The sequence below is a fragment of the Coffea arabica genome, chromosome 4e (assembly GCF_036785885.1).
Source record: "Coffea arabica cultivar ET-39 chromosome 4e, Coffea Arabica ET-39 HiFi, whole genome shotgun sequence".
Taxonomy (NCBI): Eukaryota; Viridiplantae; Streptophyta; class Magnoliopsida; order Gentianales; family Rubiaceae; genus Coffea; species Coffea arabica.
In genome coordinates this window covers 27,042,150-27,066,766 of record NC_092317.1, presented here as the reverse complement: position 1 = coordinate 27,066,766, position 24,617 = coordinate 27,042,150, and the positions used below count along the sequence as shown (strand labels likewise).

Genomic DNA, 24,617 nt, shown 5'->3' with positions numbered 1-24,617 from the left:
TATTGCATTCCACTCTTTTAGGTCATATATATTTATCTATATATCATAATTTTTTTTTGAGTCTCATCTTTTATATTTTTGTGACCCCTTCAAGGGATTCTTGGGTTCCACAGTTAATGTGATTGGTACCAATTAAATTTTGAAGAAACATTTCTTTTCTCCTGATATCCTTTAGGTCTAGGTTTGCATCCGTATTGAAACATTTGAATGTGATAAGTTTAGAGATTAAATTAAAATTTTTGACTAAATTTCGCAACTAGTATTGGTTAGGTTGAAAAGGTGCCTTAGATTTGAGTCAATCAAATCTTTGCTTTCTCTTTTTTTAACCGTGACTCCCAAACCCTTTTCTCTCATTTTCAAAGATTTGAAGTTGTCTAAAAAGGTTTATTTATTTTCTTTTTTTTAAAACAATTTTTGGGTGACTTGGTGCACCTAAATTCGATACTAAGTAGCAATTCTTTTTTTCTAAAATTTTTTTTAAACTATTATTTTGGATCCAAACTGTCGCATTTTCTAAATTCTGTTTTAGGCCATTTTTCTTTATTTTCTAAAATAAAAAACTCATTTTTAAGCACCTTCCCTTTTATTTAAAAAATGGGGCGTGACAGCATTCTGAAAACCTTTCTCGTGTATCCTTTAGATGTTTCATCTTCCATGCGGTATAAAGTCTCCAAAATGGCTTTTGTATTCTTTGTTTTGAAATTTTTCTCTTTTTCCTTATCATATCTTGCTTTAACTGCCTTGTGATATTGAACCATAAATTTACTCATAGGTGTGCTAAAATTCAAAAAATCTTTGAAAATTTTGTTTATGCTTTCACTTCTTTGTGTAGTTGGCATACCTTCGAATAAAAAAAATCCAATAAATAAATTAAAGCCAAAATAAAAAATATATATCACACTCCCTCCGTCTAATTTTATATGTCATGGTCAATTTTAAAAATAGTTTAAGAAAAGTAAAATTTGACCAAGACACATAAGTTACCAAAGAATTTATTTCCATTATTATCCCTCAATTATGCCTCAACATTTTGTAAGTTGGGTTTGAAATTTTTTTAAAAAAAGGGCAAAACTACCCAAAAACAAAGATAATTGGTAACATGATTTATTAGAAGAAGATGATTTAAATGCTTCTCCTTGAAGTATTAATGGTATACTTGAAAAGTTGAGTTTCATTTATTTCTATTTTAAACTATGACAAATATTTTGAAACAAATCAAACTAGAAACCAAGACATATAAAATGGGATGGAGGGAGTATAAAGGAAGATATAATTAGAGTTACTATCAAGTAAAGCCAATATCAACTTTTGTTCAAGAAAGGGAAAAATTATTTACTTGTACAAAAATTAGCTTGCACATAAGCAGGGATCCATTTCTTACGAATAGCATATATGCTCTATAACCAAGTGTTATTCTAGAGACCATAATTCTCAATTACTTCAGCCCAAGCCATCTCAAATTCTTTTGGAGTGATCGTATCACGTATCAATGTATGCTTCTTGAGAAATAATACTTGAATTCATTATTTTGATGATAAATTTGACTTAGTGTTTCTGGAAATTTCTTCTCAATGTGCCACATGCAGAAGTGATTTGTAGTTTGAGAGAGAACTCTGGCAACAGCATTTGTTATTGCAGTATCTTGGTCTGTAATAACTTAGGAGGATGCCCATACATTTCCTTTAACCAAAAGTCTGCAACAACCGGACAAAAGTTTCTTCCGTTTCATCCTATAGTAGAGCACATCCAAATAAAATGGATTGATGGTGGTGATTAACTCCGGTAAATGGGACAAAAGGCATCTTATATTTAGGGCAAATTACACTTTAACCCCTGTAGCATAGCTATTTTTTTACATAATCCCCCTATAATTTTAAAAACTATATATAACCCTCTCATAGTTTAAATTAAAGTGTCAAAGTGACGGAAATGATCATTCGTAATGGAACATATGAAAATATCGAAATAACCATTATTTAAAAACTAAAATGGTTGAAATGATCAAAATATATAGACATAATATGTGTGACACTCTAACCCTATATGGTATTATATTTTACCATATTACTCCCTTATGATTTAGTATTTTACCATATGACCCCCTTATGATTTTTAAAATATATAAATAACGCCCTGTGCTTAATAAATAATTTTCAACTTTACATAGGGATATTTTTTATATTTTAGTTCACTCCATTATGGATTACAAATTTTGTCACTTTAACACTTTAATTCAAATTATGAGGGAATTATGTATAACTTTTAAAACCATAGGAGAATTATGTAAAAAAGCACTAAACCACAGGGAGGTGAAGTGTAATTTGCCCAAATATTCATATGATGATCTCGATTCAGCATCAATCCCAAAACAATTGGCCAAGTGACCCTCTACATCCATTTGGAGCGCATAAAAAAAGCCAGGATTTTTAGATTGTCGCTTCTGAAAATATTGGAGCATCAATTGTGCTTCTCCTTTCTCAAGGAACTGTTACCCTTTTGTGCTCAAATAATTACATTCTGATCAGTCATATTCAAATGCTCAATACTCGGTGCTTGAGTACCCAAAACTGATACAATTTTACTTGGACGAATACCTGACTGATCCAGCATATCAATGAGATTCTTTTGAGCATATCAATGAGATTCTTTTGAGCCTCGGTCTTTTTTCTTTTGAATGGAGAAACTTATTGCTATAAGGAGAAGCAAATTGATGATTATGTTCTCCAAGAAATATAGTGATAACCCACTTCGCTTCTTCCTTTTTTGATACTTGTACCAGTGCTTTACATCCTTCTCTTGTTTGATCTCATGGCATACTAGTTTGAGAATTTTTCTTGGAACGGAAACCTTCTTTTGAACAAACAAACTCTCTTCCAATTATTGACTTATCTGTTCTTGATTTCCTAACCCGATTTTTTCGCACACTAAATCCTTTATTGTGGGCATGCTTGCTATAACATTTGAAAGCATCCTCTGAAGATTGGAATTCCATCCCTTCATATGGTCCATTACTTTTGCATGATAAACTAGTCCATTGGCTAAAGTTTCAAGGACTGGCTGATTTGTATCACTTTTAAATTGGTCTCCATCATTGACTTTTACCTTAGCTGAATCTTAAAATATCTCAATATCATCCTCATCATCCAAATTTTGAATGGTTTCTTTTGTATTAGATTCTTGATGAGGTGAATCTGTCATCAGGATCTTAAATCAATCCTGCAATTTAATAGTATTGCAAAGTTGTACCAAGCAAAAAAGAAACTAAAATATTCAACATGTTCTTGCATAAGAAAGACAGTATAATCATTTTTTTTTGGATGACATATAATCCCTATTGCAGCTAGGGATTGAAATAAGGATGAGTTAACCGAGTTTCAACTACATACTAGCATCAATAAAAAAAAAATATAAGTTCAACAACCATTATTAAACCTGTTATTGATGAAAAAAGAAATCAGATATTTCTTCACGTTATATTTACGGTATTGATAAGGAAAAAGAAAATGGAGTCAAGTTCTTAATAGTCCTCTTCCAACAGAATATCTAATGTTTTCAGTCTATAAATAGCAAGCAATAATTATGCATTAGTCATTAAGAACTCAGGATGAGTAACGTACAGAATAAGACTCTTCCACCTATTGTAATACTACTGAACATTATGATGCAAAGAGAAATCAAACTACGGAATCGTTGGCAAAGTACATCAGTTACTTCATTTAAAGTCAAAACCATAATGCGAATAACATCTATTACTCATTTCTATGAAGTAAAAAAAAAAAAAAGCATCAAGAATTGATTATATTAGGACAATTCCCGTACACCAGTGAGACAAACTTTTTTTTATGCAATCACAGTACACTCATATGACTACCTAAATATAAATAGGTAAGCAATCCAAACTTGCAATCATTTTATTATGACAACTATATGAGTCACCATGTGAGTATATACCTCCTTCTTTTTCAAAGAGAAGAGTCACAGTCACACACTCTTCTTAGAAATACTTACCTTCTGGCAGGAGCAAGGCAACCTTTCAAAAGATTCAAGTTTGAATATATGTATGAAACCTAGCGGTAGCTTTATTTTTAACATTTTAGGAGCAAAAGCAAATTTTCGCAATATAAAATTTCAGAAGCAAGAAAGGAAGACTGAATTTTTCCAATTAAGATGCATTAACCAATTTTCAATTTGAGGGGATTTGTCCAATGTATATGAAGTCACTATAAGGGTTCGACCAAAGCTTGGAAAAGAAAAACTCAACAGGCTAGAAAGATCATAAGTTTTTCTAGCATCCATAAGATGCCTACTTGAATTAGTTATAAGGCTATGGTTCATATTTAAAGTTACCAAAGTTACAAATAAAGACATAAATTTGCCAAAATTATGCATAAGATTTCACAATTTTGGAGAAAGATTTATAAAGAACTAACCTGTTTTGCAGAACTATGAAGTTGTTATGCGGATGAATGAAGTATTGATGCAAGGAGAAGGGGTAGATTATGTATGGCGTGTGTAAGCTGTAGGGTTTTACAAACGATCTCTTGTTCCTTGAATATGCACGTCATAGAAGAAGACTGCTAACTAAGAGAGTTTTATATTAGTTAGGACCAGTATTTTGTGAATATGAAGTGATTGGAAGAAGGTTGCTAACCAGTAAATTAAGTGACTAAATGATGTAGCGCAATTTTGTTAACTGTCACAGTAAACTATGTTTACATTGACAGTATACATAAAAATTATCTCTAACTTTACATGTCCTTATCTATTTAAATTTGTAGAAAACTTAAAAAGGACTTCTTGGTTTTGATTAAGTAGGATGTTTTTAATTACGTTTTGTTATTGTTCCTTTTCATCATGATAAATTTCTCAGGCATTTTTCTTGGTTGTACTGCCCTCAACTTCTAAAATGTTGAGCAAAAATGCTCTATGTTTTTTAGACTTGAAAGTTGAATTGCTTCAAAATATCCTTTTTTGGAGTAAAAAAAAATAACATACAATTCCAATGATTGAAATACTTGCCCATTGTTTAGATGTACTCTTATCAATTCAGGTACAAAAGTGTTGTCTTATTCTATCAATGACTGAACTAACTTCAGGTACTTGGTCTTTTTTGTTTTTTTTTCCCTCAATTCTACAATTTCTTTCAAATTTCAAGCCATTATCAGGTAGACGTTAATTGTCTTGGTTTACAAGTGTTAAGGTCACCTGTTTGCCCTATCACCCATATTTGAGTTGTGATCATTTTAGGTTATCTAATTCTAGACTGGATCTCAATTGATTTTGCTAAAATAGTTGAGAAAATTTTTCATCCTTGGTGCAATGGTTTTGAAAGAAAATCTTGTAAGTTTGCATGTTTGGTATTCTTACGTATATGCTTACTATACTTTGTATCAATCAGTTCAGTTAAAAATGTTCATTAGCAAGTTGTCTTTACATCATTTTTTCTTTCTTAAGTTGATTAATCATGTTCCTATTTGTATGTTGAAATTACTATTGAACTCTATAAAGCAATTACCTTCAACCATTAGGAAGCCTTTCTCAAGATTGAAGCGTTAGTCCTACCATACTAATTATAGTTAGAAAACTACAATCATCCTTTCCAGACAACATAGTAGCCCTATACTAAAATGAGAAAAAAGAAAACATTCTGTTTGTGACCAGCTAATCCAAATTTGATAGACTGACCAAAAATCTCTGTTGCACGAAATGTAGAGAAAAATCAAGTTAATTCACTTTGTATGAGGCATCATCCGTGATCACTGGTGGAAGGTTGTTGTGGCTTTCTATAAGGAATTTGGGGAGGAAATGTTCTAGAAGCCGAGGCACAAGCTTTGTGTTTTGGCTTGGAGATCTGTCGGACAAAGGGGTTACAAGGTGTGGTGGCAAAGGTAGATTCTCAATTACTTCATCACTTGGTGGTATCTGCAGAGGCCCCGTCCCGGGCCTATACACGTGGCAGCCCAGGAGGGTCTGAGCTGGGCCTAGACCCCCAGGCCCACGGGAACCTTCCCGCGGCCCCCCACCGCTAGGGCTCCAAGGGGTTCCAAAGAGCAATCCCGCCTAGGTCGGGATCGTTCCCCCTCAGTGCGGGATTGAGGCTATTCTGGACAGGTCCCGAAACGTACGGAGGTCGGACTCCTAAGCAGGTATAAATAATAACGCACACCGGCTGCGCAAGGTACGCTCATGATTGGACAATTACTCCCGACCGTTCTACTTCCCGTGAACCTGACTCACCGGAAAGCTAACTTCACCGTCGGAGTGCCCTCGGAGACGACCTCAGGGCCCCTGTTAGTTCACTCTCTTGTTTGTCTTTCAGGCTTAGGACGCGCTCTTTCCATCAGCGAGCCGAGCTCATCTGCTCAGCTCGGTCCGGGGAAGTTCCGTGCTTCTTCAGTTGGCGCCGTCTGTGGGAACGAAAGGTAATCGAAGTTACGTTGATGGCGAGAACGCGTTCTAAGCGAACCGTGGAGAGCACCGGCCCTGGAGCCGGTGACGGATCCCGGCGAATGGAGGCTGGGGCGGATCCGGGCTCTGGGGGCTCCCCCCTGTCAGGGGAACGGAGACAACAGATCCTCCAGTTTGTGTCGGAGAACCTCCCCATGTTGGAAGACATAATCCGGCAGGCGAAGGAGGGGGGCGAGGCTGGTGGCGCACAGACCTCCAAGGTGAAGGGGAAGGAGAAGGAACCACTTCCCGACCCCTCGGAGGATGAGTCACGAGACCAGCCCCCAGAAGGAAGCGGCCATGGACTCCCCCTCACCCCCGAGCCTCGGTGGTTGGGGACAGCAAAAAGTACTCCCGCGACCGGTCTGCGGGGAGTAGGCCGAGAGACCCCTCCCCGCGAAAACCTGTGCGGAACGGGCCTGATCAATCTCCCGACCGGTCTGTTAAGAGCCGGCCGCGAGACCTTCCCCAGTGGAAGCCTGTTTGAGACGAACTCGAGCAGATCTTGCGGCCCCAACTGTACGAGGACAACTAAACTACCTCGCCTTTAAACGAGAGATAGAGGACTACCCACCGCCCCGGTGGTTTAAAATCCCGAACATCGAGCTGTATGACGGCTCGACCGACCCGGACGACCACCTCTCGGTCTTCCTGACGTATATGCGTCTGCAAACCGCTGCGGATGCACTCCGCTGCAAGACCTTCCCCATGTTTCTGAAGGGTAAGGCCCGGCTCTGGTTCCAAGGCCTGGCACCGGGGTCCATCTGAGTTTCATGGAGCTGGCCAGACAGTTCGCCGCCCAGTTCGTCTCCTCGAAAACTTACTCGAAAAATGCGGCTCACCTAATGGCGATCAAGCAGAAGCCGGACGAGTCCTTGAAGAGTTTCATGACCCGCTTCAACACAGAGAGCTTGCAGATCAGGGACAAGGATGAAAAGGTGGTCATTGCCGCCTTCGTAAACGGGCTCAGGGTGGAGGAGCTTTTCTACAAGCTCGCCGAGAAGCCTCCCGTTAACCTGGATGAGCTCCTGACCAGGGCGTACGCCGCCGCCAATGCCGAGGAGGCAGCTCGCCTGAGGAAAGAGTCAGATCGGGAGCTCGAAGATCGGAGGGGACGGGGAAACCCCCCCGAGAGCAAGGACGGCCCGGCCAAGAAGAACGTCTTCGACCGGCTCTCGAAGGATAAAGCTCCCGCTCAACCGCCACTTCCGGAAAAAGGCTGCACCCCCCTAAATCGGCCCAGAGCCCAGATTCTGGCCGTTATGGAGGCGGAAGGCCTAGGAGAGCGGCCGCCTAAGATGGGAACACCCCGGAACAAAAGAAACCAGGACCGGTACTGTGCCTTCCACCGGGATGTTGGGCACGATACGGAGGGATGCTGGGCCCTGCAGAAGGAGATCGAAGATCTGATCCAGCGAGATTTCCTGGGGCAGTTCTTGCGGCCAGGTCGACCGGGCCAGGGGCCAGGACGCACCTACCGCGGGGACCAGGGGGAGGCCCAGCGTCGCGACCGCCCTGAGCGCCGTGACTTCCCCCGGGCCGACTACCCTGACCCGGATCCTAGCAGGGGAGATAAACACCATCGCTGGGGGCCCTACGGGGGGGGACAGCCATGCAGCCAGGAAGAACCGGCGACCTCCCCCCGAGGGGGATGACTCCCTGAAACGTCTGCGCATGGACGAGGAGGTCACCTTCGGACCAAAGGACGCGGTTCCCCTGGCGTCTGGTAACCACGAGGCCATCGTGATAGACGTCGTGACCAATAATTATCGGGTGAAGAAAGTGTACGTCGACCAGGGGAGCGCGGTGGACATCCTGTTCTACAGGGTGTTCAAGGAGCTCGGCTTGGAGGACGGACAGCTCACCCCAGTTCGGACACCCCTGGTGGGCTTTACCGGACCGCCCATCACTCCGGAGGGGATGATCACCCTGATGGTTACGGTAGGGCAGACGCCCAAGTGCCGGACCATCCCCGTCAATTTCGTGGTGGTCAAGCAACCGTCCCCGTACAACGTGTTCTTGGGACGGCCCGCCTTGAACGCCCTCCGAGCTATCCCGTCGTCTCTCCATCTCAGCGTCAAATTCCCCACCCCGGGAGGAATAGCTGAGGTACATGGAGATCCAGAGGTGGCCCGAGCTTGCTACCTGGCCATGCTCCGGGGACATGAGCAGGTGGTCGCCCAGACGACCAGCTTGGAGCCTTACATCCCAGGGGAGGAGGCCCAGTAATTGAGCGCCCAGGACGAGATTGAGGAGTTCCCACTGAGAGAAGACAGGCCTGACCAGGTCCTCTGCGTCGGTGCGTCGCTACCTCCCGAAGAGAAGAATGACTTGAAGGCTCTACTAAAGAAGTACGCCCAGGTCTTCGCGTGGACAGTAGAGGACATGCCTGGGATTCCGACTGACCTGGCCGTCCACCACCTCAACATATATCCCCGCTTCAAGCCAGTGAAGCAGAGGAAGAGGAACTTCGCTCCAGAGAGGAATGAAGTGATCAGGAAGGAGGTCGGTAAGCAACTGGAATCCAAAATCATCCTGGAGGTCTACTACCCGACCTGGCTAGCCAACCCTGTCCCGGTGAAGAAGGAGGACCAGTCCTAGAGGAGGTGCGTGGACTTTACAGATCTAAATAAAGCCTGCCCGAAAGACTGCTTCCCCTTGTCGAGGATTGACAAGTTAGTAGATGCTACTGTTGGTTTTGACGTTTTGTGTTTCCTGGATGCTTTCAAGGGATACCACCAGATAGAGATGGCCGAGGAGGATCGGGAAAAGACTTCCTTCATCATCGAGGAAGGAACTTACTGCTACCGGACCACGCCGTTTGGACTAAAGAACGCTGGAGCTACCTACCAACGTCTGGTCAACAAGCTGTTCCAGTATCAGATCGGCAGGAGTATAGAGGTCTACGTGGACGATATGATCGTCAAGAGCCGAACTGATCAGCAACTCGTTCCCGACCTGAGGGAAATCTTGAACATTCTGCGGGAAAGCCGGATGCGGCTGAACCCAAAGAAGTGTACTTTCGGGGTTAGGTCGAGAAAGTTCCTAGGTTTCCTGGTCTCCCGGGAGGGGATCCGGACCAATCCGGACAAGCTCCAGGCCATCATGGACATGGCCCCTCCGAGGAGTGTCAAAGAGGTCCAACGGCTCGCGGGGAGGATGGCCGCCCTTAATAGATTACTCTCACGCTCCGCGGTGAGGGGGCTACCCTTCTTCCGGATCCTGAAAGCGCCAAAGGACTTTCAATGGACAGAGGAATGCCAGAAAGCCTTCACCAACCTGAAAGCATACTTGGCCGAGCTGCCTGCTTTGACTGCCCCGGAGCAGGGGGAGACCCTGTTCCTATACTTGTCTGCTTGCAACGAGGCCGTTAGCACGGTTTTGGTGCGAGAGGACAAGGGGGCTCAAAGGCCGATATACTACGTTAGCCGAGCCTTACAAGGGCCGGAGACGCGGTACACGCCAGCGGAAAAGTTGGGCCTCGCTTTGGTGTACGCCGCCCGGAAGCTCCGACCTTACTTTCAGGCCCACAGCATCACTGTCCTGACGGACCAACCCTTGCGGCAGATACTCACGAAACCTGAAGTCTCGGGCAGGATGACCAAATGGGCCGTCGAGCTGGCCGAGCACGACATCGGCTATCAGCCTCGCACCTCTGTCAAAGCCCAGGCCCTAGCAGACTTCCTCGCTGAGGGAACCAGTTTACCCGTGTCTGAGCCGAGCTCTATGCCCGAGGCGGCGCGGCCGGTAGAGCCATGGGTACTATTTGTTGACGGGGCTTCAAGTAAGGAAGGAAGCGGAGCTGGTCTGCTACTCACCTCGCCCACCGGAGAGGAGCTGACCTACGCCCTCAGATTTGACTTCCCGGCATCAAACAATGAGGCTGAGTACGAGGCGCTATTGACAGGATTGCGGATAGCCCACCAGATGGGCATAACCGCGATCAGAGTCCGGAGCGATTCTCAACTCGTAGTCTACCAAGTCCGCGGGGAGTATGAGGCCAAGGAGGATGTCATGAAGAAATATTTGGCTAAGGTGCAGAAGGCGATAAAGCTGTTCAACCTCTTTGAGATCGAGCGGGTGCCAAGGTCACAGAACAAGCGAGCGGACGCCCTGTCGAAACTGGCGTCCTCCTCGTTTGCCCATCTGAGCAAGGAAGTTTTGATGGAGGTGGTCAAACAAAAAAGCATTGACCCGGTACAGGTCTTGGCCATAGACAGCCCGGCCACTTGGATGACCCCCCTCGTGGACTTCCTCAGCTCGGGTGCCCTCCCAGTGAACAAGACCGAGGCTCGCCGACTCCAGCTCTAAGCTGCCAAGTACGCCTACGCCGGGGAGACCCTCTACAGGAGGTCGTACTTGTCTCCCTGGCTAAAGTGCGTAACTCCCGAGGAGGGCGACTACGTCCTCCGAGAGGTTCACGAAGGCCTGTGCGCGACACATGTGGGGTCTCGAGTGTTGGCCAAAAAATGCCTGCTCTTAGGCTACTACTGGCCCTCAGTGTTTCGGGATGCCGCAGCTCTGGTGCAGAAATGCCGAGCCTGCCAGGTGCACGCCCCGCTGCTCCACTAACCCACTCGGGAGATGGTCCCCATCCATAGCCCTTGGCCCTTAGCCCAGTGGGGGATTGACCTCCTGGGTCCCTTCCCCCGAGCTCCTGGAAGGTACAAGCACCTCGTGGTGGCCATCGACTATTTCACAAAGTGGATGGAGGCCGAACCCCTGGCCACGATCTGCGGAAGGGCGATTCAGAAGTTCTTCTGGAAGAACATAGTTTGCCGCTTCGGGATCCCGCATGTCTTGATATCCGATAACGGGCGACAGTTTGCTGAAAATCCCTTCAAGAGCTGGTGTGCCGAGCTCGGGATTGGCCAACACTTCACCTCGGTCGGATATCCCCAGGCCAACGGTCAGGTAGAGAATGCAAATCGAACCATTCTGCAAGGGCTAAAGACTAGGTTGGAACTAGCCCAGTCTAACTGGTTAGATGAACTTCCTAGCGTCCTCTGGGCTTACCGCACTACGCCAAGGGCGGTCACTCATGAGACCCCGTTTTCCCTGACTTACGGGGCGGAGGCGGTGGTGCCCGCGGAGGTCGGTCTCCCCTCGCCTCGGATACAGAATTTCGTGGCGTCAGCCAACGAAGAAGAACTCAGGTGCAACTTGGACATGCTGGAGGCTAAGCGTGAGGAAGCGGCGATACGGATGGCTAAGTATAAAAGCCAGCTCGCCCGCTACCACGACGCAAGGGTGAGGAGTACGCAGTACCAGCCAGGAGATCTCGTCCTAAGAAAGAACTCAGTCAGCCGAGCTCATAGCTCCCACAAGCTTGACCCAAACTGGGAGGGGCCATATAAGGTCTTAGAGACGAGCCGGGCTGGGTACTGTAAGCTTGCGAGATTAGACGGAGTAGAGGTACCCCGCACTTGGCACTTCTCAAATTTGCGGTTGTTCGTAGGATAGGCTAGTCCAGGGTATTTTACTGTATTTTTTGGAATCCTCGTGCCAGTTCATCATTGAATAAATGTTGGCTTTCCAAGTTTTAAGTCCCTCCTCGTTATTATTAAACTTCTCACTTTTGCACTAGCACACTCAGCTAATCCTAAGTGTCCTAGTGGAGGGCTCGGGGGTGATATGACCGAGATAATGAACTGACGGAGATAATGAACTGACTGTCTTTAAAGTTGGGGCCCGACCCAGAAAGTCGGCATGATTATCTTCAAGATTTTGACGCTCGACCTAGGAGGTCGGCGGCAAGGGGACAAATCGAAATAACGAATCGACGGAGAGCCTTCAAAGTCTGAGAATTGATGCTCGACCCCAGAGGTCGGCAGGGCATAAACCCTTAGAGTCTGACGCTCGGCCCAAGAGGTTGGCAGGACTGCCTTTAAAAAACTCAGCTAAAAATTTTAAATGATTTTGGTTGTCTTTATGAAAAGTAAAACCTTTATAACAAAAAAAAATCCCCAGATAAGCAATCTTTATGACAATTAGTACAACTTAAAAGTGAAAAACTAAAAATGTTAAATGATTTAGTTGTCTCAAAACTAAAAATGATGCAACTCCAAAAAGATGGATTAGTTAGTTTAGACATTTGCTTTTCTAACAGCAAAGATTTTGAATCTCGTTACTATGCCATTTGGAAATTTGGTACAAAAATGTCAAACTCTATAAAGTTGGTTACAGGGGAGGGTGCAATATCTTAGCCAAGTATTGAGGTCAACCTCTCACCATTTCTATCTTGGGACACAATCTTTGAGTATAGAATTAGCATTCCCACACATTCAGTTGGGCTTGTCAATTTTGTGATTGTTCGTGCATGTAGTAAAAAATGAGAATTAGTGACCAAAAATCTTATTCATAAGAAATGCAGGAATGATTCAAAACATTGGACCCATTTGGAACCTGAGTTTTTTGGAAGTTTGTCTAAAACTTTACTGTAGGTCACTGTAGAAGTTGTAGAAAAACTTACTGTATAAGTTTTTTAAAAATTGCTGTAGCAATTTTTTAAACTAAAACTTTTTTTATATAAATTAAAGCAATTAATATTAGAAATTTTTTTTTCCTCTAGCCACAAAAATTGTGCTCCATATTACTGTAACAAAATTGTTATGACTTTTTCAACTAGCTTGCGTCTAAATAGGTAAACATGGAGATTTTCGTATATTTCACAGTAATATGGAATCTCAAAACCTGTATTGTGTTTAATAATTTGTTATAACAAAATAATTTGGAATGCATGTGAAAATATTACATTGACACAAGTGGAAAGGAATCCGGTAAACAAGTACATGACCAGAAGGCTTCAATTGCTACATGACCAAATATTCATCCCAAATATTAAAAAAAGTCACATTATACAACTGAAACTAGTTCGGGCTACGTGGGAATCAAGTAGACAGCGTGAAAATGATAAGGACCTGGTAACCATATACTACTCATTTCGGTGAAGGTACATGTGATCAGCCATTGCATTTCGTAATTCCTTCCAATCATGGAGTGCTTCTGGAGTGACGTGGAATTGTGGCATTTGAGCTCCCTCGGTACCTCCGCCATCCATATTAACTTCATCCGGTAAGTAGACATCGTATGGCTGCATCTCTCTAATGAAATTGTGTAGTACGCAGCACGCCACTACAATGTTCCTCTGTGCCTCAATAGGATAGTTTTTCATAGGACCATTCAGAATTTTGAACCTCATTTTCCATACCCCAAACGTCCTCTCTATTATATTTCGAACCGAAGAATGGCGGCGATTAAATAATCCTTTCTGTGTAGTTTGTGATCTTCCTCCTGGACCACTCTTGAAAGGGGCCATGAATCCTGGCATGTGTCTGTACGCTGCATCAACTGCATAATATTTTCCAGCCGGTGGGGTTGGAAATGCTGCATCCGGATTGGAAATAGCATCCAATAAGACACGACTATCATGGGCACTACCTTCCCAACCAGCTCTGACATAAACGAACCTCATATTGTGGTCATATGCAGCTAAAACATTTTGTGAAAGCATGCCCTTTCTATTACGAAAGGCATCCTGTTCCCCTCTTGGCATGCTTGTCGAGACATGTGTTCCATCAATAGCCCCAATGCAATCCTACATATTGAATCTATGGTAAATTAAAGTTGCATTTCGAAACTTATTAGTTTTAAGATGCGGGCACGTACCTTAAACCAGGGATAAAATCGTCTATTATTCCTAATCTGAGGATGAGTAGTATCTGTGTCCCTATGTCAGAGTGCAATAGGTGCTAATCGGACTAAGGACTGGCACAGGCGGCGCACGTGTCGATGAATGGTCTCAGTGGAATGCTGAAATCGCTCACCTAGCACCCTTTGTGTCAAATCATGGCTCAGTCCATATAAAGCAATTGCTACTCCTTCCTCTAAAGTCACTTTATCACAGGGGCCCTCAATAATGTATCCACATTCACGCAATATCCGACAAAGTTGAATAAATGTGGGCACATTCATGCGCATGTTGTTAAGCATCCTGATGCACTTTCCCCCCAACAAGTCGTCAACCCAACCTTGACCTGTGAAAGGGCATGTATGGACTAGCTGCCTTGTCCTTGGAACTTGATGTGTTTGAAAGTGCCACGATAGTATTAACACAGCAGTTGCGGCTTGTCTTGCATCATTTGGGTCATCTAAATTCACTTCAAAATTTGGCGGAGCCCTAGCCATTTACGCTCTGTTTGGGCAAAACACCTACACCTTGAAAACAAGTGATACATAAGCACCAAATGAGGAACAAGCTAGGAATATGATCATTAGTAAAGCAACTCTTATATTAAAGAAAGACTCCTATTTATTATTCGCCAACTCAAAAAGTCAAATATTTGAATAAAGTGAAATATTATGGTAAGTCTTAAAATGAACCAAACTACGTAATGAAATAACCAAAGTGCAAATTCGTTTCCCAACAGGGAAAACCAGCATCCATCAATCACAAATACAATTCTAGAGTCATTAAAACATGCAAACAAAGCCCTTCCAACTAGTGCTTAACCCCCCCAAGCACATGCAGGTCTCAATCATCGAGTTTGCCCCCCTAATCTTCAGTGCATACAACCGCTTCCTAGCCTCACTCTTCTGACTCAAAAACATCCTCTGATGGTCAGCGGAATCAGCCAACTTAACAGCTGCTGTGACAGCTACTTTATCTGGAAAGCCTTCTATTGTGTTTAAGGCTGCATCTGCCTTTGCCACCGAGTACGGGTCATCATCCACGTAAATCGGAGGAGGAGGAGCTGGAGTAGCAGCAGGTGGGGGAGGTGGGGCATCTACGCTCTGGGACATGCTCCGATCGAAAGCAAACGTCGCATCCTTCCAAGATATGGCATTATTGTATGAGCTGCAACTTAGACCGGGCGGGAGGTCACCGTCTTTGGCGGATGAAGATTCCAGAGTCTTCCTTTTCCCTTTGCCTTTGCCTTTCGAATGTTTGGTATCCGATTTCCCAGTTGACTGCATAGGAGGCGTCATTTCATCAGTCAGGTCAACATGCTCCGTACCCTAGCCACCTATATTGGAGAAAGCTTGACTTTGCCTCGCTCTTATCTCGTCATTGATGTCAACTGGTGGTTGGTTTGAGTCCCTTGCGTATTGGCCTTGGGCATCCATTTTGTCAAACACCTCCAACAATATGTAGAAGACACGGCAATCTTTGTTATGGTAAGTCTCAAAAGATGGATTCTCCTACACATTTAATACCAAAATTAACATAAAGGATGTTAAAAAATAGTTTTTACACTTTATAAGCTTATGTAATGGAAAAGAAAAAATTAATTGGAGTACCTTAATCACAGCTTGCCATTTGCTTTCGTCCATGGTTACAGTCTGGAGGAGGGGATCCCATCCGGCCCCAGTCACTCTCAATCGCATGCGATTGTATTCTTGAGTCAGATGGCGTAATGCATAATATTTCGCCTTGATTTGAGATTGATCAAAGTAGCATCCTTTTTTGGCAAAATTTATCAACAATTGCCGGGAACACCTCACTCTTTAAGTTGCCCTTGTTCATTCTTTTAGCCCGTTTTAATTCAACCAAGTACTCCACAAATTCAAGCTCTCGCTCCATTGGAAATTGGGCTCGACCTTGCCTTGATGAACCAACCTTACCAGCCATTGATTTTTTACGCTTTATGTAGGACAAATAAGATTAGCGAAAATTGACTATTAAAGATGCTAAACAGAAATTGAATGACATCTATAGCCCCAAAACAAATATATAGCAATGTTGAAGTAATTCTCTTGAATCACGTGCAAATAATACCAATTTCCAACTAGGGCAGCCATGAACAGGGGACATACAAAATAGTTAATTCAATATATTAGTGAAGGGGTTGTAAAAGGAGACGAATTCAATAATACCTTGAAGTAATTGGTGATGCAAAGCTGTAAATCGTTCTCTCCACACTCGGACCAAGCAGTCGTAACAGAACCAGGAAGTATGAGTTTTCCGACTGTGAGCAAAAGTGAAAATTATCCCTTACAATTCCTAACAGAAAAATACATGCAGGGTGAAAAAATATACCCCAAAACAAACCTCTAGAAATGGATCTAGTGCACGGCGGCATAAACCTGTTAACAAAAGAATGTATGCCTATATCTCAAATTAATTGGAATTCAGCAAAATTACCTACCTCTATAATAGAACAGAAAAATATGTGCAAGAAAGAAATGAAATTCTTCATTCAAAATATTACAAAGTAAATAGTAGAATTTGAACTAATTCCGCTAACCCCCTATTTCACCTAAATCAAATGAAGGCATGAAAACTTTACTACTACTCATGGATTAATTTGTCAAAGCCTCAATAAGTACACAATTTAAGTGAAAATTTTTTTGAAAGGAATCCTTCAAATGACTCCCTCATCATTATATAGCTATTTGCAGTCAAAAGAATACATGAATTCAGAGTTTTAACACCTTCTTAAACAACTCCGACAAGTTACATTGCCCTTGTAACAACTCTTGCCCTATTTCACCTATTTCACCTCCGACAAGTTACATTGCCCTTGTAACAACTCTATATTTTTCCTAGCTTATACTTTGGCATTAAAATCAATAGCTATGATCCACATAAGCAGTTTTTCGATCAGGAAGGGCAATGTTCAAATTCGAACTTAAAATCCAGAAGTTATTTTTTTATGTGAATTTGAATGCCAATCATCACCACGTTAACGGAGGACAAAATCAAATTTTTCCAGAACTTAAACATAAAAATAAGAGGAATATGATTTCAAATTCAACCAACTAGCTCTAGAAATCAGTCTCTCTTAATTAAATGCAGCATCATATGACTCGTTCCCAAAGCTAGAAATGGATGGCAGCTATAGAAAATGCTCTTACAGTAAAAAAATGACCATTGAACCACTCCAAACCAACAGATATTCTTAACTAAAATACCAGATTTCCTTTTTCCTTTTTTGCATTACATATTCCTCAAAAATGGTTCATCCAATGACCAGAAAAAACTCTTATAATCAACACAGAGCAATGTGCTAAAAAGAATTAATTCAAAAAAGATTGCATTAAAGATTTAAAAAGATTGCTGTAAAAAGAATTAATCAACACAGAGCAATGTCTTACAATGATTGCTCTGTAATTAATTATTTAATCAATGTGGTAAAAAGCACATTGCCCAGAATTCTACAAACAACAAAGAATCAGATTGAAAGACCTCAAATGTCAAATATGACCGAGAGCTGCCAGTTTTCTTTGTGGCAACCGGCCTAGAGATTCAGAACAGATTGGATAAAGAAAGACTGCCGAGCTTGGAAAAGTTGAGTATGCACATCTAAATTCATCAATACTTAACGAAAATGACATACAGAGGTAATTATGCTTCCCTACTACGTCGTTCAGTTTTTAATTTACACCTTCAGTATGAATTTTAACGGTCAATGCACCCAAAATACATGTGAACTTCTCAAAAACCAGAACTTGAAGAAGCAAGCTCTTTGGTGGAACAAATTCGTTGCAATCAGTCAGTCATACCAAGCAAAGAAAGGCATTCGTGTAATCAGTGGTCAATTGATGGAAATTGGATTTGACATTTACACTCTACTCTGTCAGAATGGCTATATTATCAGTACTTGTACAGCAAAATTAGGCATATTTCAAAGTAACAACCTTAGCGGCAAACAAGAAAGGAAAAGGGAGACAATAAGGAACTACGAAAAGTATTGGAGATTGTCTTACCATTTTCTGATTCCTCGAATCATTTGTTGCACTACATAGAACTGCATAAGCTAGCATCAAAATTATTCAATAGATTCCTGACTTACTTAAGAAATTGCTCTGAATTTTCTCATTAATCTCTTACCTACAGTGGCATTCGTGTAATGACATCTATTACACAAGATAACAAACAGCACCTATTCAATTGGTTTCATCTTCCTACCAAGAACAGGGTCTTTTTGCAATATTGGCCCAGAGCAACACAGCACATTACAGAGCAACACAGAGCAATCTTTTTGTGAAAAACCTTTAATCAACTCACCACCCAAATTAATTCTAATAGACCAATCTTAAAGAATTAATTAACACATTACCCAAATTAATCAACACAGAGCTTTCAACTCTGTCCGAAATTGACACCAGGTATAATAAATCAACAGAGGGCAATTAACTCAGCAGCCTTTCTCAAAATGGCTGCTTATTTAATACCAAAACCATAAAGAATCCAAGAGACTAGTACGCCATATACAGGGAGTAATCAACAAAAGCATCCAAAAAATGTTGACTAGAATGCTGCGGTTTCAGTAAAAAAAATAGATGCGTGGGTGCCTCAATTCAAAACTACTAGTTGAAGGGAACTTACCTAAATGGAAGCACAGCAGTCTTCCCTAAACGGACTGGCACAACCATTTTTCGGAAGAGGAGGAGCATGGGGGAGAGGATTAATCAGCTTCGCCGGACCTTTAGTCCAGCACCAATCAAGCGCGTCTACTGTGCAACACAGAGCTGCAGTTGTTTGCCGTCGCTTCTCTTTGCTCCGATCACCTCCACACTTGGCCGAATTGCTCAGGTGAGCTGGGTAAATTACTGTATAGGGCACCGCTTCTGTGAGTGGAAAAATGACGAACAGTCAAAGTACCGTGTAAGAAAAAATTGGGTTTTGGGGTTTCAAAAGAAAAGAGGCAAAACGACGTCGTTTTGCTAAAAGTTTAACAAGGGAACCCGTGAGTTTTTGTGAGTTTTTTGGGGTTCCTGTAGCAAAAGTTGTATAAAAACTAGTAGCAAACAAACTTGCTCAAAAACTTGGGTTCCAAACACCCCCATTATTTTAGTCGGTGAATAAATCTCTTCTTTTAAGAACCAAAAGTGACATTTTTTGTTGAAAATAGTGAAAGAATTGACTTAACTTGCAATTTGGCCTCTCTCTCTCTCTAACATTAAAAAATATTAAAAAATTTGATTGAATTTGGTTTTCTTTATCAATATTTTGGGTGATTAATCATTACAATTTGTCATTTTTTTAGTTTAGTTAGTTAGGCTTTTTGGTTGATGCAATATGTTCTTTTTTGTCCAGCATTTCTTTGTGAGGCAAAATTTTATAAAAGAGAATAATAAAACTACATAGGAAGATGAATCTCTACCTCAATGAAAAGTCAAGTAAGAAAGAATAACTAAAAGAAACTTAGCCATGACTAGAAGGATCAACAAAGATAGTGCCTCATCTCTTGAAACTGAGTCATAAGATATTCTAATGAAAGAACTTTGTGATTTTGTTAAATATATGAATATTCAAGTAAATTGTTAACCTTTTATGGGAATATAATTTGAAAGTAACAAAATAATAGATGGTAAGTTATTGTAGTAAGCAACAAATTTATCCAAAAGAGGTTTGATAACTTTGATAAATTATATAGTAATCAAATAGTTGAGGAAAATATAGAAAATAAACCAGTAAAATCATAAATGTGGGTGAGAAACTATTTGAAATAGAAAATAGACTTGCATGAACAAAAAAAAATTTTATTAGACATTTTATTAGACATTTTTTTTTATATTTTGTATCAAAAACAAAAGTAGAAAGGATGTGCTATCCGCTATCCTTATTCACACAGGTTATAAAAGAGCGTGTGAGATTGATGGCACGCTAAGAACGCAATAAGCAGCATTGGGCCTCTTGGAGAAACATTTCTTTCCCTTCTGAAGAAAATGGGCTGGGTATTAAAAGTCCAACAGATATTTCCTCAGTTTTTAGTTGCAGGCTTTGGTGGAAGCTTCGCAGTTTCTCCTCTTTGGTCTTGGTTTATGTTGGATAGATATCTCAGGGACTACTCACACCCAAGTTGCGTTTTGGCAAGGATTTGGGATCGCTGGTTTGGCGAAGAATGCTTGTTGCAAGTTCATCGGTGGAGGCAAACTCACTGCTGCTGATCAAAGAGAACAATAGATCCTTTTGGTATCAGATTTGGACTGGTGAAGACCCCTTAGCTGCTAAAAAAGATCAAGTCCCGTCCGCCGATGTGTCATTGAAAGATTTGTATCTTAATGGTCAGTGGTCCTTGGACGAGATACACAATTGTCTCTCAATGGAGAAACTTTCTTTGATTTTTGTGCCACTTTTTTTTCTCTCTCACCTAAATTGGATTTCTTAGCTTGGTGCCCTGAATCAAATGGAGAATTCAGAGTCTCCTTTGCATGGAATTTGGTTTGTCAACAGCGAGCTCCCTAAGCTTCAAGAAGGTTTATTTGGTGTAATACCCAAACTTTAGAGGCCTAAAAGTTCTTGGCCACATTAGAAATTGTGTTCCGATGGGGTATAACTTATGATTGTAATAAGAATACAAGGGTCAAAAAGGAAAATATGCTTATACAAGGGTCATAGGGAGAAAGAGATTTAGAGAACCAAGGGGAAAGTTTTTTGTTTTTTTAAATTGTGTAAAGGGTGAGATCGAACTTGGGATCACTCACTTACATTCCATCTCTAAACTCCCAATCCATCCCTCTTCCAAACCAAAGGGAAAGATTACCATCTACTAATTTTGGCCAATTTTGAGGTAAGCATTCGGTCTTCTTAAGTTGTTTATCTCAGTCCGTAACTTTTGATGATTACAAAACAAATGGATGTTACTAATATTCTCTGATTAGACCTTTTCAGAATTGGAGCAAAACAGGTTCAAAGGCTAACATATGATGAAATAGCTGTCGGACGCACAAAAAGACTGCATCGGCCGTCCAACAACCATTGAGTAACTTCGGACGCACGGAGAACCCACCCTCGGACCTCCGAAGATGATAAGCCAAGTCCTCTAAGCTCACTGACCTCGATCGGACGCACAACACCTCAGTACTGAATGTCCGACAAACGTTACGACACTTCAAACGCAAAACATTGGAGGCACCGAACGTCCGAAAAAATTGAACAAGAATTCCTAGTTTTACATCATACCTTCGGACGCATATTTTGGAGGTACCGGACTTCTTAAATATTTCAAGAAAACTTCTTGAACTCACTGCCTGCTTTCGGACGCAGAAAACTAGCCTACCAGGCATCCGACACCACCAACGGCTAGTTGACTCTTCAATTGCCTTCTATCCGTTGGTAGCATTAATTGAAGCATTTCTTGGTCTCTTATAAAAAGAACAAAGTCAACCACTTCAAAGAACTTTTGCACATTGAGACTACATCAGATCTTGAGTGATTCTAGTGTGAGAATACTCTTTAAAGAAGATTTGTACTCTTAGTTGTGCAATTTTTGATAAGCTTTTCAAGTGTATTTCTATTTCTTCAATAGTGTAGTTTTGTGAGAGTTATCCGAGTGATAGTAAAACTTCCTTGCTTGACCAAGTGCGGCTTGGGGCGAGAAAAAAGTGATCCTTCCTTTGTACACAAGAGATTGGTTGTAAGTTGATCAACTTGAAGAAACTTGCTATATAAAGTGATTTTCAAACTCAAGTGGAGTTTGAAACTTGGTTTGCTATTCTATCTTTTTACTTACAGTCTTGCAATATAAATTGTTTATCTCTTCTACTCCCAAGCACTTGTACTTTCTCATCAATTGCTCCATTGTGTGGTCCTTCAGAAAAAAGGGCAAGTTCTCAAAAAGTAACTCATATCTTGGCCAGTTTTTTAAACCACCTAATTCACCCCCTCTTAGGTTGTCTTCGATCCTTATAATTGGTATCCGAGCTTGGTCTCCTACAGATTAAGCTCAATCGACTTTGGAGTAAAAATGACAACCAACAATGCCATGTTTTTTGAAGGACAATCCGTCACTAGACCCCCAATGTTCAATGGATCAAATTATGTGAGTTGGAAGGAGAGAATGATTATTTTCTTACAATCTATTGATATTGAGTTGTGGTTTATTGTCAATGAAGGTCCATATGATGCCTCTATTATTGATGAAGTTACTCATAGGTCGAGACCAAAAACAAGGAGTGAATTGACTGGTAATGATAGAACTCATCTTACTTTAAATACCAAGGCTATGAATGTATTATACAGTGCTTTAGATTCAAATGAATCTATTAGAGTCAAAGGCTGTAGATCTACAAAAGAGATTTGGGATAAATTCATAGAAATTCATGAAGAAAATGAGAATGTGAGAGAACAAAAGAAGTCCATTCTGGTCACTAAGTATGAATATTTTAAGATGGAACCTCATGAAAATATTGACAAGATGTATTGCAGATTCAATGATCTTATTAAAGATTTAGAAGTGCTTGAAAAGGATTACTCTCTATGTAAGAAAAACAGAAAAATTCTGAATGATTTATCCAAGGATTGGGAGAGTAAAGTGACTGTCATTGAGGAAGTTAAAGATTTAAATACCTTGCCCATTGAATCTCTTATTAATTCTCTAACTTCTTATGAGCTGAAATTCAAGTCTAATGTGCAGGAGGAAGAAGATGCAAAGGTGAGAAAGAGTATTGCTCTAAAAGCCTCACAAGATGAAGATGATTCAACCTCCTTAGATGGAGATGACATGGAAGGTGATGACAGTGATATTGCACTCATCACAAAAAGTTTCAAAAGAATACTCAACAAGAGGAGATTCAGAAAAGGTGGACCCAGCAATTCATTCCCAAATCAATTCAACAACTCGAGAAACAATGGGAAGATAGAGTTCAACAAAAAGTAAACTGATAAGTGCTTTGAATGCGGCCAACTTGGACACTACGCAAATGAATGTCCAATAAAGAAAAAGAAGGAAAGCAAGGCTGAACGAAAACCAAAATTTAACAATTTTCAGATCACCTGAAATGACTGCAATTCAGAAGGTGAAGTCGAAGAAGAAGAGGAGTCTACCCAAATGGCTTTCATAACCATTGGTGATGAAGAAGTAACTATTTGTAACACTCAAACTGATAGTGATAACGAATCTGATGATGATGTTAACTCTTTTATAGAAAGAATGCATAACAGTTTGAAAGAATCCTGTGTTAGAAACAAGGAACTAAAATAGAAAATTAACTTTCTAATTCAAGACAATGCAAACCTTTTTCGACAAAACAAATGTCTGAGAAATGAAATGAGAACCTGAAAAGGATTGAAAATGATCTGCATGCTGAACTTGATAGAAAGACAAACTTCTGTGACATGCTCAAAAATGAATAAAGTAGCTTGAAAAGAAGAATGGATGATCTTAGTCAGATGCTTCAACATAAGAAATAAAACTGTTTTCAAAGGAATAATACAAAATCTCATTTTGGTACTCATCAAAAAAGGTTGAATCATAGTGCAAATGAATTTACTATCTATAAGAAAAGGCAAATCAGATTTATTAAACCTGTTCATTTGAATAATTCGTTGACTATGTGCAGCTTCTGTTGTCAATTTGGCCACATAAAAAGCAATTGTTATGTTCAAAAAAATATGAGAAATGGCATGAGATGCATGTGGATGGTTAGACATAATGCTAACTCTCAAGAACCCAAAAAGTAAAGGGTACCAAATATTATCTTGTGGACTTTTGTGTAGGTGACCTGGTGAACATTGTTAAGGAATCAAAGTGGTTCATAGATAGTGGATGCTCAAGACATATGACTGGTGATCCATCACAATTCATCAAGTTCAAGCCAAAAGCAAGCGGAAAGGTAATATTTGGAGATGATAACAAAGCCAAAACTGTTGGAATTAGTGATGTTGGTAAGAATGGTCAAACCTTTGTTCACAATGTTCTTTTAGTTGACAATTTGAGCTATAACTTGTTAAGTGTTAGTCAATTGTGTGATAGGAATCTGTTTGTGTTATTTAAAAATCATGAATGCCTTGTTCTTGACTCAAAGTTCAACACTGTTTTCAAAGGAAAAAGAGTTAATGACATTTATGTAGTTATCCTTGAAAAAGTTGATTCTTCTAACCTTAGTTATCTCAAAGTAGCAAATGATGACCGCTGGTTGTGGCATAGAAGGTTTTGTCATTTCAATATGGATCTGCTAAAAGAAATTTCCCAAAAGGAACTTGTTAGAGGGCTGCCAAAAATCAAATTTGAAAAGGACAGAATTTGTGACGCTTGCCAATTTGGAAAACAAGTCAAAGTGTCTTTTAAACCCAAGAAATGTGTTTCTACTACAAAGCCTCTATAACTTTTACATCTTGATTTATTTGGTCCTATACAAACTACCAGCTTAGGTGGCAAAAGATTTTACTTTGTTGTTGTTGATGATTATTTTAGATACACTTGGGTGATATTTCTTGCACA

The 24,617-nt window shown here is 41.0% G+C and overlaps 2 protein-coding genes, 1 long non-coding RNA gene and 1 pseudogene across 3 annotated transcripts; 1 reads left to right on the top strand and 3 right to left on the bottom strand.

Moving 5' to 3' along the window:
• Positions 1 to 587: 587 nt before the first annotated feature.
• Positions 588 to 3,140, bottom strand: LOC140005543 (protein FAR1-RELATED SEQUENCE 5-like; annotated as a pseudogene).
• A 4,981-nt stretch (positions 3,141 to 8,121) lies between these two features.
• Positions 8,122 to 9,048, top strand: LOC140005542 (uncharacterized). The gene is made up of 2 exons (XM_072046550.1): positions 8,122 to 8,619; positions 8,734 to 9,048. Exons 1-2 carry the CDS (start codon positions 8,122 to 8,124, stop codon positions 9,046 to 9,048), a joined length of 813 nt encoding a protein of 270 aa, XP_071902651.1.
• A 4,333-nt stretch (positions 9,049 to 13,381) lies between these two features.
• On the bottom strand, positions 13,382 to 14,634 carry LOC140005541 (protein ANTAGONIST OF LIKE HETEROCHROMATIN PROTEIN 1-like). Its single transcript, XM_072046549.1, has 3 exons — positions 14,274 to 14,634; positions 14,116 to 14,168; positions 13,382 to 14,044 (listed from the first exon to the last, which is right to left on the bottom strand). Exons 1-3 carry the CDS (start codon positions 14,632 to 14,634, stop codon positions 13,382 to 13,384), a joined length of 1,077 nt encoding a protein of 358 aa, XP_071902650.1.
• A 312-nt stretch (positions 14,635 to 14,946) lies between these two features.
• On the bottom strand, positions 14,947 to 19,005 carry LOC140005754 (uncharacterized). The gene is made up of 4 exons (XR_011813323.1): positions 18,779 to 19,005; positions 16,324 to 16,415; positions 15,748 to 16,090; positions 14,947 to 15,648 (listed from the first exon to the last, which is right to left on the bottom strand). It is a non-coding gene; the product is annotated as an uncharacterized lncRNA (long non-coding RNA).
• Positions 19,006 to 24,617: the final 5,612 nt, after the last annotated feature.